We start from the raw sequence: 14,900 nt of genomic DNA on the forward strand, positions 1-14,900 counted from the left end.
GGATTTTGCTCCTTTAATCTTCACTATCCACCCCTCCCTTTCTGACTTTTCTAGACCCTCATTCTCTGGCTTATGGCTCCTATACTTACCTAGTCCCCTTCTATTCTTTGTATTTCTCATGGAATCAAAACTTGCAACTTAACCCATCCCGGTCTTCCACTAAGCAGTTTTTGCTACAGTTTAGTAGAACTTGCCCTCTGGCAAGTTTCCTCCCTCTTTCTATTGTGCCTCACTCTCAGACAAATACCATTTTCTACAGTAGATGGAGAGGATACAGCTCCAAGGCAGGACTTGCTCCCCAAGTCCCCTGTTATGCAGATCACCACTGACCTTTGCTCTCCTTTGGTCACCTTTTTTTAATATGTCCTGACCTCTTACTCTCCTAAGAACCAGGTGCCCCCAGGAACTGTGACTCTTCCCTCCACCCCACTTCCACCCCCCACAACCCCCCACCGAAGGATGAATGGTGTCTCCACAGCCCAAACACTTGGTGGAAGGGCTTCATTTCCCTTCACAAAACACCTCCCTTTACCTATAGGAGCATTCATTAGTGGTACCTCCTCCCACCATCAAAACAAGGCCTCCCTGCCTTTTTTCGCTTATTCTCCCCTCTCTTCTATATCCTTAACCCATTTCCTTGCTGCCTCTCCCAGAGACCAAAGAAATCAGCTTTCCTGCATTACAAACCTTGAACTTAAAAGAGAGGATATCACATCTTCCCTTCTATTCTTTTTCTTTTCCTCTCTCCTTCCATGTACCCTCTCCATTTTATAGTTTAGGTATACAAAAAACAATAACTGACTGGGATGTGGTGTGCCAAAAGGTTCAGTCATAATGCTCCGGGTCCATCCCTTCAACTCTGCCTGATTTCTGACTTAAACCCTGTCTCCTTGTGTATAGTTGGAAAGAAGTCTCTCTGCTTTCACTCTGTTGCTGCCCTTGGCTGTTGCATTCATTTACCTCTCCAGCATTTCTATTGTTGGGGAGTGGTATTCAAGAAGCAAATAATCTTTTCAGGTTTGGTTTTCTTTTCTTTTCTTTTCTTTTCTTTTCTTTTCTTTTCTTTCTTTCTTTCTTTTTTTTTTGTGGGGCAATGAGGGTTAAGTGACTTGCCCAGGGTCACACAGCTAGCAAGTGTCAAGTGTCTGAGGCCACATTTGAACTCAGGTCCTCCTGAATCCAGGGCCAGGGCTTTATACACTTCACCACCTAGCTGCCCCCCTTTTAAAGAATGTTTCAAATGCTTCTTTATTATAGAATCTCCCTGCCCCGCCTTTTTTGGCTAAGCCTTGGGTTTTCCCTCTCCCCAGAAGTGACCTCTGTATTCTTTCAATTAACATGTTTACAGAAGTTTTGAGCAGTTTTATTGAATTATGATTGCTCAGGTTTTTTGACATCATGTTATTTTGGGAGACCTTTAATCCTTAAATTTTCTTCATACTTCCTGTCTTGCAAATCAAGACAGGATTATATGTCTGCGCATATGGAGAGTACGTTTTTCTTTAATGTTATTGCCTTTTGCTTCTCTTCTTCCAGATTATCCTTTACTTTTGTGTATTTGTGTACTAATCAATTGTCTTCTCTTCCATTTCTGCCATGTAGACCATATCTGATCTCACATTTCTCATTTAAACTACTCAGGAACAGCCACTGTAGTTCCATAACCTCAAAAGCCACAGTATTGGTCACCTGCCTTAGCAGGTGTTGAATCATTTTTCTTTTTTTACAGTACATATTCAGAAATTTCTGAACTCCATTTACTAGATGTCTTTCTGGTTGGTTTATCTGCTTATGCTCAAGGTCTTTGAGTTTTCTTCCTCCTGAGATCTTTGGAAATGTGAGTTTTTGTTTCCTTATTTTCACCTATTGCTCACTTTCTGACTCCTTACCCTCTGATGATGGTTTCTCAGGGGGCTGAATCTTAGCCTCTTCCCACACTAGGCAATTAATTCATGGTTATCTGCTCCAAGTGATATGTTGGGGGACAGAACTAGCTCCAGCTGGATGCTGTGTTCTTTCCCTCAGATTTAAAGGGAATACCACAAAGGACCACACATAGGAGGACATCACGTCTCATTCTCTCTGTTCCTCAGTTCTCTGGCCTAGTAGTAGAGTGGTACCACACTGCTGCTATTGCAGCCTGGACACATTTCTGCTGTTTGGAGTTTGAATCTCCTTGTCAGTGAGAGGAGGTAGGGGTCAGGTTGAATTGAGCCCAAAGAAGCCCAAATACTTATCTTGCCCTGTTTACTCTGATCAACTCTTCTCCTTAAGAGCTCTGTAGCAACACAGAATAGTGTCACGATACTGCCTATCACAATTTCAGCAAATTTCCAATTTGGATCTTCAAAGGACTAGAAAGTGGGGGGCAAAAGGGCTATAGAACTGTGCATATCTTTTGATCCAGCAATACCACTGCTAGGTTTATATCCCAAAGATATCCCCCCAAAGAGAAAAAGACCTATCTGTACAAAAATATTTCTAGCAGCTTTTTGTGGTGGCTAAGAATTGGAAAGCAAAGGAATGCCCAGCAATGGGGAATGGCTAAACAAGCTGTGGTATATGATGGTGATGGAATATTATTGTGCTATAAGAAATGACAAATAGAATGATTTCAGAAAGGCCTGGAAAGACTTGTTTGAACTGATGTATAGTGAAGTGAGCAGAACTAAGAGAACACTGTGCACAAACAGCAATATTGTTTTATGAAGAACTGTGAATGACTTAACTACTCTCACCAATACAATAATCTAAGACAGTCCCAAAGGACTAATGATGAAACATATTTTCCACCTCCAAAGAAAGAACTGATATTGACTGAACACAGACTGAAGCATGCTATTTTTTCACTTTCTTTCATTTTTTTCTTTTATTCAAGTTTCCTTGTACAAAATGACTAATATGGTCATGTTTTACATAATTGCACATGTATAACCGAATTTAATTGCTTACTACTTCAGGGAGGGGGTAAGGGAGGGAGAGGAGGGATAAAATTTGGAACTCAAAACTATAAAGAAAAATGTTTATTATTTTTTAAAAAATTGACTACAATCTGATTCCCACGTAAAAAAAATGGGAGGCAGCGTTAGAGTGTGAGGTTTCATTTCTGCTGCAAGCCTATGGGTTGGGTAGAGTCAGCTTGTGCAGCCTTGTTGCTGAGAGTGGAGAGGGCAGTGAAGAAGGAACTGCTGAGTGAGCACAAGGTAGGCATTAGTTCATGGCAGTTTTACCTTCTTAGGTTTCTTGGTGTCCTAAACCAGAACTGTTAAATTCATCTTGGAAAACTCTGAATCAGATTAAAATATAACTGGAAAATGTCTAACAAAATATCTATATTATATTATATTTTTAAGTCAATATGTGGCCCACAGGGATCTGTTTCTGTTTGAGTTTCACACCACTGTCCTAGGCTATGGAGATTGCTGAAATTGTTTTACCTCTAGTGCACAATGTCTCTTTTGGAGAGGTCTGAGAGGTCATGGGCATCAGAGAAAATGTCTAAGTCTTCCATTTTGTGAGGCATGTCTGATTATATTTCAACAGACAAGAAAAATCTCATTATCATTATGAAAGTTATCTCTGAATCAGATAACTGTGTTTAGTCAGACCACTGATTTGTTAGAGTAATGATTAGTTAAAAACTAGAATAACGAGAATAATTTTAAAAATTCAACCATGAACAAGTAAAAAAAGTAATTAACAAGTAATTCATAATGGAAAACTAAAAATGGACAAGAGTTCATATCAGTACCAATTATACTTTCCTATAGAAGCTTAATTGATCTAAATTAACTGAGAGAAGACCAGAAGAGCCCTGAAAATAACTTCAGCAAAGCTGACATAATTTACTTGCCATGTTGAGAAAAAAGCTGACCAAAGGCAAAGATGACTTAAAATCTGGATTCATTTGTAAAATATTATGAATAATAATAATGATGATGGATGATTATGAGCAGTATTGACTTATAAATCATAATGAAGCAGTAGAAGGCAAAATCAATTTGAAGAAAGGTTGGTAAAGTCATGCCAGGAGCATATTATGACAAAAATTAAAGGACAAACAACAGAAATTTGGAAAATGATCCAACAATATGCTGGGTTTTTTTACTATCGAGGACAGGAGATCTGGCTACCACACTGGGACTCTAACAACACAGTCCTTGATATACTCAAAGAGGAGGTTGTTGTTGTTTGTCCTTTGTTCTCTCAGGGTTATGTCATGACTTGCACTGAATTGGACTTAAGTGAGGCAGGGCTGTGCATGGTGATCAACTTCACTCTCTCCTCCAGAGCCATCTGGGTCCAGTGGCAAGATATACATCAAGATGACTGGAGATGGCCCCAAATATTTAAGACTTGCCTAGGGTCACACAGCTAGTGAGTGCCTGAGGTGACTCGGGTCCTCTTGACTCCAGGGCCAGTGCTCTATCAACTGTACCATCTAGCTACTCTTAAAGAGGAGGGAGAAATGGCACTACAGAAAATAAAAATAAGAAAGGCAGTTGGATTAGACTAAGCATAGATATGTCAGAAGTAAAACAACCATGAGGGTGATAATGTAGTGGCACATAATATATGTGAAGAAGAGGCAGATACCAAAAATCACAGAAGAAAATCTTGGACCTTATCAATAAGAGAAAAAGGCAGCCAGGAGAACATCAACAGTTGCTGACATATATTCCTACTTTCTAATATAAACAAATTCTTTATTGAGGATATTCTTGATGAAGATATCAGTAGTGACCAAGCAAACTACTTGTGCAAACTACATTCAACAAGAGACCACATCGCTACAATTTTCAAATTGAATGAAAAATACAGAGAATATAAAATTCCATTTTGTTTATTGTTTGTGGAATATAAAAAAGCACCTGAATTTGTAGGGCAAAAAGCTTCTTTCATATGAGAGCTGTTTTATTTATGTATTTTTTGAGAGCTGTTTTCTAAATTGTCTCCCATCCATATACCAAAGTCATTAAAGAGTCTTCAAAAGATAGAACAACAGAAGTAACCCTGTTCAGTGATTATCTGATCATATACATCAGGTGAGAATAAATAACAACAAAATAAGGAGATATATGCCCATCAAAGGTGTTCACCACAGTGCTGAGGTCCAGGACAGAGTATCAAGCACCTGGGTAAGGTTGAAGAACATTCTGAAAGAGATCTGTAGCCACTTAAAAGATTATGGTCTGACTATTCACACAGGAAAGACCAGGTAGATAAAGAATGCCTCTCTATTGCACAGATTATCACATGAATATGGATGAAGGTAGGCCTAGGACAGGCAGTGCAGAAGGGCCTGGAATTGAAGAGGATGGATTGCCTTCATGAAACTGTAAAATTATTTTAATGATCCCAAGTTTTCCATGGAAACAGAAGCTCGTGTTTTTAATAGCAACATTCTACCAGTGTTGTAGTTTCATTGTCATACATCAAATATAGTCATAAATGTCTAAAGAATTAAAAATTATGGAGGCAGCTAGGTGGTGCAGTGGATAGCACACTAGCTCTGGAGTCAGGAGGACCTGAGTTCAATCCAGCCTCAGACACTTAAAAAAAATTAAGAACTAAAAATTATTATAACAAAAAAGGTAACTTGGGTATGATCAGGCTACAACATAAAGTCAATGAGGAACTTTGACAAAAAGGAATAAAAGAGGCTGCAATGGAAATATATAAAAAGAGCAGATGAGTTGGTCAAGTAGTAAAGTGTAAAGAATGATAGGTGAATATTCAGAGGGTTCCTTGCAATGTCAAGAAATTGAGGAATTCATGTTGGGTAGAACCCCTCTGGTGAATTTATGAAAAGACATGGATGAGAATCACATACAATGAACAAGCATTAATTGGCAGTGATCTGCATCGACAGATTAGATTGAACATCCTCAATTTTCTTCGCTGGCTCATCATTCATATCACAGAACTTTAAGTGTTCCCCAGGTGGATCCTGGTCTCATTTCTAGCCTCCAGCCCAGCCTGAAGCCTGCAATATCTAGAACAAGAATCCCAAACTACAGAAGAGCCTGAAGTTCTGTCACTGAAACTGCAGGGTTTTCAGACTGGCTGATATTGTATTAATGCACTGTTGGTGAAGCTTGTGCACTTGCTGAGCCATTCTGGAAATCAATTTTGAAATATGTCCCCAAAGTTATTAAAACTGTGTATACTATTTGACCCGGAAATACCAATAATAGGTCTATATTCCAAATAGATCAAAGAAAGAGGAAAATAATCCATTTGTATAAAAATGTTTTATAGTAGCTTGTTTTTGCAATGACAAAGAACTAGAAAATTAAGGAATGCCCATAAATTGAGGAATGGGTGAACAAATTATGGTATATGAATGTGATACTTATGATGTAAGAAATGATGAAGGGGAGACAGTTTCAGAGAAACCTGGGAAGATGGGTGTGAAGTGAATCAGGTGAAGTGAGCAGAATCAGGAGAATAATTTATATAATACAAATATTGTAAAGACAAACAATTTTGAAAGCCATACAAGCTCTGATCAATGTAATGACCAACCAAATTCCAGAATACTAAGGAATTTAACACTGAAACTTTTTTTTTTCTTTTTTGGACATGGACAGTGAAGGTATTTGCTTTGCTAATCCATACATGTTGATAAGAGAGGTTCTGTTTTCTTGCTCTCTCACTTAGGGTGGTGAGGTAGGGAAGAACATGAGAGGAAAGGAAGGCATGCTTTCACTGACTAAAAGAAAACATAATCTGACTAAAATATTAGTGTATCACAATGTTTAGCCATTTCTCAATCAATGGGCATCTACTCTGTTTATAATTCTTTGCTACTATAAAAAATGTGACTGTAAATATCTGGGTGTATATGGGATCTTTTATCATTGAACTGACGTCTTTGGGCACACACCTAGTAGTGCATCTCTGGGTCAAAAGGATACACATTTTAGTCACTTTCTTAACAAAGTTCTAAAATGCTTGGATCAACTCATGGTTCCAACATATTAGTGTTTCTATCTATCACCCTCCAACACTAATGACTCCTATCTTTTGTCATCTTTGCCAATTTTCTGGAATCTTTGCAGCTGTTCCTGTGAGAAGGTTCTTCTCATAGACACTCAAACTTCTCTCAGTAAGACACTCCCTTCTTTCAGTAAGATTCAGCACAAGCATTATCTTCTGCATGAAACCTTTCGTGATTCTCCAGTTAATGCACTCCTTCCCAAACTTTGTTATTGTTCAGTTGTTTCAGTGGTGCCTGGCTTTTTGTGACCCTATTTGGGGTTTTCTTGGCAAAGATATTGGAAAAGTTTGCCATTTCTTTCTCCAGCTCATTTTACAGATGAGAAAACTGAAGCAAACAGGGATAAGTTACTTGCTCTGGGTCACATACTAGTTATATTAGGCCAGGTTTGAACTCAAGAAGATGAGTCTTCTTAACTTCAGGCCCAACATTCTATCTATCATGCCACCTGGCTGCCCTAACTACTTTGTATTTAAATTACTTTGTATGTATTTGTACTTATTACCTTTATGTTTTTATACATACTTATTTATCTCCTCCATTAGGATATAAAATCCATAAGAGTAGAGATTGCTTCATTCTTTGCACTTGTATCCTCAGAACCTAACACAGTATCTGGCACATAGTAGGCATTTACAGTAATAAATATTTGATGGATTGATGTCATTTGATTACTAATCCATCAGAAAATGGCTTTTGGTTTTATGTGGTAGTTTACTATACAGATATCAGACTCTTGTCAGATATTGATGCAATTTTCTCCCCCAGTCACCTGCTTCTCTCCCTACCTCAGCTATATTAATTTTTTTGTGTAAAATTTTTCATTGGATCTTTTGATCATGGTTTTAAAGCTGGAAGGAATCTTAAGAAGCCAATGAGTCCAATGCCCTTATTTTACAGGTGAGGAAAATGACATACAGAGAAGATAAGTGATTTACCAATGTCACTTATCTAGGAAGCCTCTGAGAAAGGATTTTCTTAGGGGGTGAGGTGGGGCAATGAGGGTTAAGTGACTTGCCCAGGGTCACACAGCTAGTAAGAGTTAAGTGTCTGAGGCCGGACTTGAATTCAGGTGCTCCTGAATCCAGGGCCAGTACTTTATCCACTGTGCCACCTAGTTGCCCCTGAGAAAGGATTTTAACCTAGATTCATGTCCAGCACTCTCTATGAAATTTCACATAATCAGAATTACACATTTTTATCTTTTGTGATCTTTTCTATCCCTTGTTTGTTTAAGAATATTAGGGGGGATTCTAGCCACAGCTATGAAGGACATTTTTGTATGATATGTTAGTTCCCTATATTTGGATATTTGATCTTATGTTGGTCTATGATATAAGTTGGCCCAAACTTAATTTCTGTGCCAAACTGTTTTCTTTCCAGTTTTCCCAGAAATTACTTTCTCAAATAATTTATAATTTCAGTGGGGCAGTTAGGTGATATAGACAGCTAGAACACTGTTCCTGGAGTCAAGAGGACCAGAGTTCAAATCTCGCCTCAGACATTTACTAGCTGTGTGACCCTAGGCAAGTCACTTAACACTGACTGCTCTCCCCAATTATAATTTCAGATTTATCAAATTCAATTATTTCTGATTCTTCCCTAAACAGGCTATTCTACTCATCTATCCTATTTTTAACCAGAATCAAGTAGTTTTGTGATTTATTCTCTTTTTAAAATATAATTTCAGGTTTGAATGTTATTTCTCATTTATTTCTCTTTGTTGAATGATTGAAGAATAAAGAATGGAAGATTATTCATTTTGTTATATCTTTTCCTAGTGCTATATAGGATTATAAATTCAGAGCTGGAATGTAGCTCAAAGACCAATTAGTCTAATCTCTTAATTTTAAAGATGAGAAAATGGGCTCACACAGGTTGTCCAAAGTCATAACATAAAGAGTGGCAGAAGTGTGATTTGAATTCAGATCCTCTAACTTCATATATAATAGCATATTTCATAGTCTAAAGAGAGCTGTAAGTGCACATATGAAGTATGTAAACACACTACTTTTATAATTTCTATTTCATAGGTTGGATCCCTTGTGGAAAACTTTTGGGAGAGATTGGACTACATGTAGACTGTAGCCTGAATGAACAAGAATTCTGTAGAACAGGCAGGCATGAATTGATTGTAATCTGCATTGTTGAAATGGAGCTACTAAATTGATGAGATCACATCCATTTGCGTATCTGAGTACCTTTAAGTGATAACCTCATATGGAAAGGATGATACTGATCTTTACAAGCAATTATACTGTTAGTGGTTTGAGACAACTGTGCAGAGCTATTTATATTCTTTGGCTTTACTCTTCTTTCACTGGTAGCATATTTACAGTATTTTTTTATCAGGACTTTAAGTTCCTAAGGTTGTTTTGGTTATATATTTGTACATGTGACTTCCCTTTGACTTTTCTAGGGACTGAACATATAAACAAAGTCTTATGTTTATATGGTGCTAATGCACCATGCTTTAACCAATCAATTGAGATATTATTTTTAAAATATGTGACTGAAGAAAAATTTGTTAATATTTCTTTGTAGTTCCCTAAATTTTATAATTATTTTTGAGTTTATTTTCCAGGGGTTATATTCAGGTTGTAGTTTCTTAGGGGTTTCCATGGAGTCTAATTTTATTTCCCTAAACATTTCAGATCAGAACCCTGATCTGAAAAGGACTAATTTGATTTAATTTATAAACTAGAACCTCATGTAGATTCTTTTACAAAGTTTGAAAGAAAATCAACTGTTTTACATTGCATTAACACAATTTCAGCAGAAACTGACTCAATATGCTCATATATGTGGGTATTCATGCTCCTTAACAGGAAATGTACTATGAAAGAGTCTATAAAACTATGAAATAGAGTAAAATTAAATGTGAACTACAATTATCTCATTCAGATCATTTAGCAAAAGCTAAATCTTGAAGAACTGATTAACTTATCTACAAGGGTGGGTTTAAGAATGTGGCCTAGAAGAAACTGGGGAACAAGGTGTTTATTAGGCACCTACTATGTCTACTAAGGTGCTAGGAATACAATGTTGGAAAATGTCAGTTTCTTCCCTTAAGAAACTTACAATAAATGTACAAATGAGTAGAAAACAAAACAATTTTATGAGGGTATTAGTGAGGTTCATAAAGTGTTATAAGGAAGTTGGAAGAGAAAGGGACTAGATCACTTCTAGGTAGAGTGATTAGAGAAGACTTCTTTGAGGAAGTGATATGAGTTGCTTCTCAAAGCAAGAGAAGGGATTTCAACAGGTAGCATTATGAAAGAACTATATTCCAAGTATAGTAGGGAGCTTACATGAATGTACTTCTAAGTGGAAGAGTGACGGAAAAGACTAAGTAACAGTTCCAACATGGCCACAATGTAGTTGGTAAAGGGAAATAGTATGAAATAAATGTAGAAAGATAAACTGGCGCCAGATTGTGGATATTTTTTAAGTGCCAGATATGGGATTTTTTACTCTATCCTATAAAAAATAAGTTAACAACATGATTAGATCTCTATTTTAAGAAATGGAAGAGGTTTTCAGTGTATTGATCACTTGTGCTGATATTCTCCTCTTCTTTTTCTTTCTTCTTTTTTGTCTTTAAAAAAAATTAGGTGGCAAAATACCCTATATACGAGTACATACCCTATAAATGTCAGTTGTTTGTTATAATCTTAAAATTAAAAAACATTTTATACACCTCACATCATATTTATTTGTTATAAAGGATAGCTTTCTGGGATGAGGAGAAAGGGAGATAATGGGGAAAACTATAATAATAAAAAACAAAGAATATCAATAAAAGTTTATTTAAAAATAAAAGAGAAAGGGGATACTAAGAACACTTTTTGTCTGTTTATAGCACTTCTGTATTTGAGGTGTTGAAAAGAAATTATTTTAAAATATTTTCCCATTACATACATAGAGACAATTTATAAAGAGAAATGACTTAGACTGGTGGCTGACTAGTAACACCGAACCAGAGTGTAAGAAATAATATGAATGACCCAGCTTGACAATCATTGGACAATTTGTGACAAACTCTGTAGAAAAGTTACTGCTACAAGGTTCTGATCTTATTGAAAACTGAAGTCTTTCTTCTTGAGGAAAAAAAAATTCTGTGCTTTAAAATTTCTAGAGAAAGTTACATGTCATGCTTGTTTCATAAGGTCTTAAAACAACCATTTTACAAAATTACTAGACAACATTTCAAATGAAAAGTCAGAACTAAAGTTAGTGTCTTTAAAATAGACATAAATGATTCCTTCCCCCCTCTCCTCCCAGCTAAGTTTAACATCAAGAACAAGAAAGACATCAATAATTCTAGTTTGCCAGAGGCATGGCTATTTCTTTATACTCACTGTCAAGTATCTAATTTAATTTAAAGGTATTAAACTCCATGCTGAGGTCAACAAGCCTTACTTCCTCCAATATTACACTTCAACCAGTGCTCATTAATGTGTCTACTGAATGGATTAGCACATCTGAAGATATATGTACAAAGGAAAAGGGGACAATTTAATGATATCCAATTGTTCATTCGTAATAGGACACACGTTCAAGGCCTCAACTTATTATCACTAATGTGGAATTTATTAAATTCTGGTAAAAAAAATGCCAATGCAGTAAGCCATATTTTGTTGAAGAGAATTGGTATAAAAATTAGCTATATATTATTTTTAATAGTTTTATCTTCTAATGAAGAAAATATATTTTCTTTTTATGATATATCATACCAAAATACTTCATGGAATCATGGGATTATAGATTTAAAGCAAGAAGTAATATTATATATCATCTAGACCAACTCTCTAATTTTACTGATAAGTAATATGAAGCCCAAAGTGGTTAAATGACTTATCTAAGACCATACAGGTCAGAACTAAAGCCAGAATTTGAACCAGTTCTTCTGATTTCAAATCTAGGGTCTTTTCTAATTAATCATATTGTCTAAGGCAGAAATATTTGATAACTGCTCCCATATATGCCTTTAAAAAATTAGATGGAAAATATCCTATGAGTATATGCCCTACATACCTGGTAGTGAACACACTCTTCTAATTAAATATTACCAAATAGCAATTCCTAACTTTTGGTACTTTGTTTTTGTTATTTAGTTGATTCAGACTCTTTGTGATCCCATTTGGGGTTTTTCTTGGTATAGATACTGGAGTAGTTTGCCATTTCCTTCTCTAGCTCATGTTTTACAGGTGAGAAAACTGAGGCAAAGAGGGTTAAGTGACTTAACCTAGATTCACATAGCAAGTAAGTGTCTGAGGCCAGATTTGAACTCAGGAAATTGAGTCTTCCTGACTCCAGGCCTGGCACTCCACCCACTGTGCCACCTACCTGTCACCTTGGTACTTGTTTAGAATTTTCTAATTATACTCTAACTCAATTTTGATGCCTTTCACTATTGATTTTGCATACCTGACAAAGTTTAAAGCAACAGCAAATCAGAATATTGTCCTATTTCTTAGAAAATCTTTGATAAAGGTTTTTAGATAACAATACTGACATTTATATGGCTGCTAGATGGCATAAAGCACCAAACCTTGAGTCAGGACGACCTGAGTTCAAATGTGGCCTCAGACATTTACTGTGAGGCCCTGGGCAAGTCACTTTCTATTTAACAGCACCTACCCTCCAAGGGATGTAGTAAGGATCAAATGAGAGAATAGCTGTAAAAGTGCATATAGTGGGGGCAGCTAGGTAGCTCAGTGGATAAAGCACCGGCCCTGTATTCAGGAGTACCTGAGTTGAAAATCGGCCTCAGACGCTTGATACTTACTAGCTGTGTGACCCTGGGCAAGTCACTTAACCCCCATTGCCCCGCAAAAAAAAAAAAAGTGCATATAGTAAGCACTATATAAATTGTTAGTTGTTTGTTATAATCTTGAAGTTAAAAAACATTTTATATAACACATTATATTTAATGCCTTTCAATTCAGAAATTATTGCCACTTTTACAGTTAAGGAGATTGAATGTCTGAAACATTAAGTAGCTCAAGGTCACACAGTAGGTGTTGGAAATAGGATTTGAACTCAGGTCTTGGTTCACTTCAAGGCCAGCACATTTACCTCTATACCATGATGCTAATAGCTTGGTAACTCATTTTATATCTTTCCAGTGAAACTGTTTAAGAGTTGTGGAAAGTGCCAGGAATGATTTTAATTGATAGTGGCATTTTTTATATGGTAGGTTTAACCTTTATTTAGTCTGATATGTTTATTCAGTAATAGTTTGGAATAAACAGAGAAAGTAAAAAAGAGAAATGCTAAATTTGTATTTAACTTTTGAAATGCTTTTTCCTGGATAAATTACAATCACCTTTAACAGCATGATCATTATCAATAACAAAATTTTAAAAATAAAAAAAATTATCATAATATTTTAAGGCTCTTCTAAAGTTAATGAAATGACTATGAATGCCTCTTCTTACTACAAGAAACTTTATCTGGGAAAAAAAATGTATCAGCTCAAACTTCCTTGGTGAGCTTTTAAAAAGAGACATGATCCAAATCATTACAAAGAAAACTTAAATTTAATTTTTAAAATGGCATGGTTATATTTTTATATGCTGATATGTATAATACAAAAATAAAAGAGAGCTAGTCTCTGCTCTCAAGGAGTTTATGTGCTGGGGAAGTGTTTTGATCTGGAAAGTCAGAGGCACAGAATAAAATATAAACTATTGTTTGGAATTTAAAGCCCTATCCAACCTTATACATAATATGTCCCCCTACTGAATATAATCTACTTGAAGGTAAGAACTATTTAATTTTTTCCTTTTTATCCCCAGCACACAACATATAATACATGCTTAGCGAATGCCTGTAGACTGGCAAATAAATGTTGATTTTAAGTATTTTTAGCAAAATATTTACTATTTTGTTTTTATGACATGTGCTGGCCATAGTTGTATTTTATTTGAAGCTGGGGTTCTATTCAGGAATTCAACCCCTAATCATAATATTTTTCTCACAGTCAAGCATGAATTGTTTTATAGCTCTACAATGTTATTTCTAGTAATGTACTGCACTTTAAAATGGGGAGTCATATTAAAAAAACTTTATGCTTTATGAATCTTAATACTACTTTCTATCTGAATATAGAAATTTACAGTTTTCCTTTAAAGTAGCAATTTGCTTTTACTAAGGTTTATAATTTAATCAAAAAGCAAAAAACACTTACTTTTTTAGTTAAAGAGTCATCAGAATCAGAAGGCATTCGTGTTGAAACATGAAACATTACTTCTACCGTAGAAGTAGCAAAATATGTAGTGGTCAATCCAGTGCTTTTGTTTTTTTGCAATCCTCCCATAAAACCACAGTGATTTGTTAGATTTACCTGTGAGAAAAAACAAACAAAAAAGTCCAAAATTTCCATAATGTAAAAAAGACAAATCACAGACATTTTAAATTGTAAAAATAACATTTTTCAATTACTAACTAAAATTATATTGAAACTAAGTCAGAATTCATCTACTCACATATTTTATTTCTGAGCTGAGAACACCTAATTAGTAGAAACTAATTAGGAAAGAAATCAACTGCTGAGCAATGGTATCCTATGTTGGTCCAATAGGTGTTAATGATAAATTACAAAGACTTGTGGGAGATCATGGCTAGGAAGTTAAAAAAAAAAGACTGGAAATGGCTTAAGGGTAAAAATTTATACAGTAATGCCAATTTGATTAACTGATCAATAGGTGTGTGATATTTAATCAGCTCAAAATGATTCCTCAATTTGTGTTATTACTTTGCCCTTGACCAGAGCCGGAAAATAATAATTTAGCACTCTACAGTACTTTTTCCCTTCATGACAAATTATAAATTAATTTGTGCACAAGTTTTAAATAAAGGCACTTTACCACCTGATAAAATGAAGCTAATC

General features: G+C 35.6%; 1 protein-coding gene across 11 annotated transcripts in view; it reads right to left on the bottom strand.

The window, feature by feature from the left end:
* The window catches only part of RALGAPA1 (Ral GTPase activating protein catalytic subunit alpha 1), a 304,015-nt gene that overhangs the window by 46,997 nt on the left and 242,118 nt on the right, over window positions 1–14,900 (bottom strand). For all 11 annotated transcript variants that reach the window (XM_043989575.1, XM_043989574.1, XM_043989567.1 and 8 more), the window contains one exon: window positions 14,199–14,354. In XM_043989575.1, the coding sequence (XP_043845510.1) occupies window positions 14,199–14,354 (156 nt within the window). The remainder of the gene's footprint in view (window positions 1–14,198; window positions 14,355–14,900) is intronic.

The sequence above is a fragment of the Dromiciops gliroides genome, chromosome 2 (genome assembly GCF_019393635.1).
Source record: "Dromiciops gliroides isolate mDroGli1 chromosome 2, mDroGli1.pri, whole genome shotgun sequence".
Taxonomy (NCBI): Eukaryota; Metazoa; Chordata; class Mammalia; order Microbiotheria; family Microbiotheriidae; genus Dromiciops; species Dromiciops gliroides.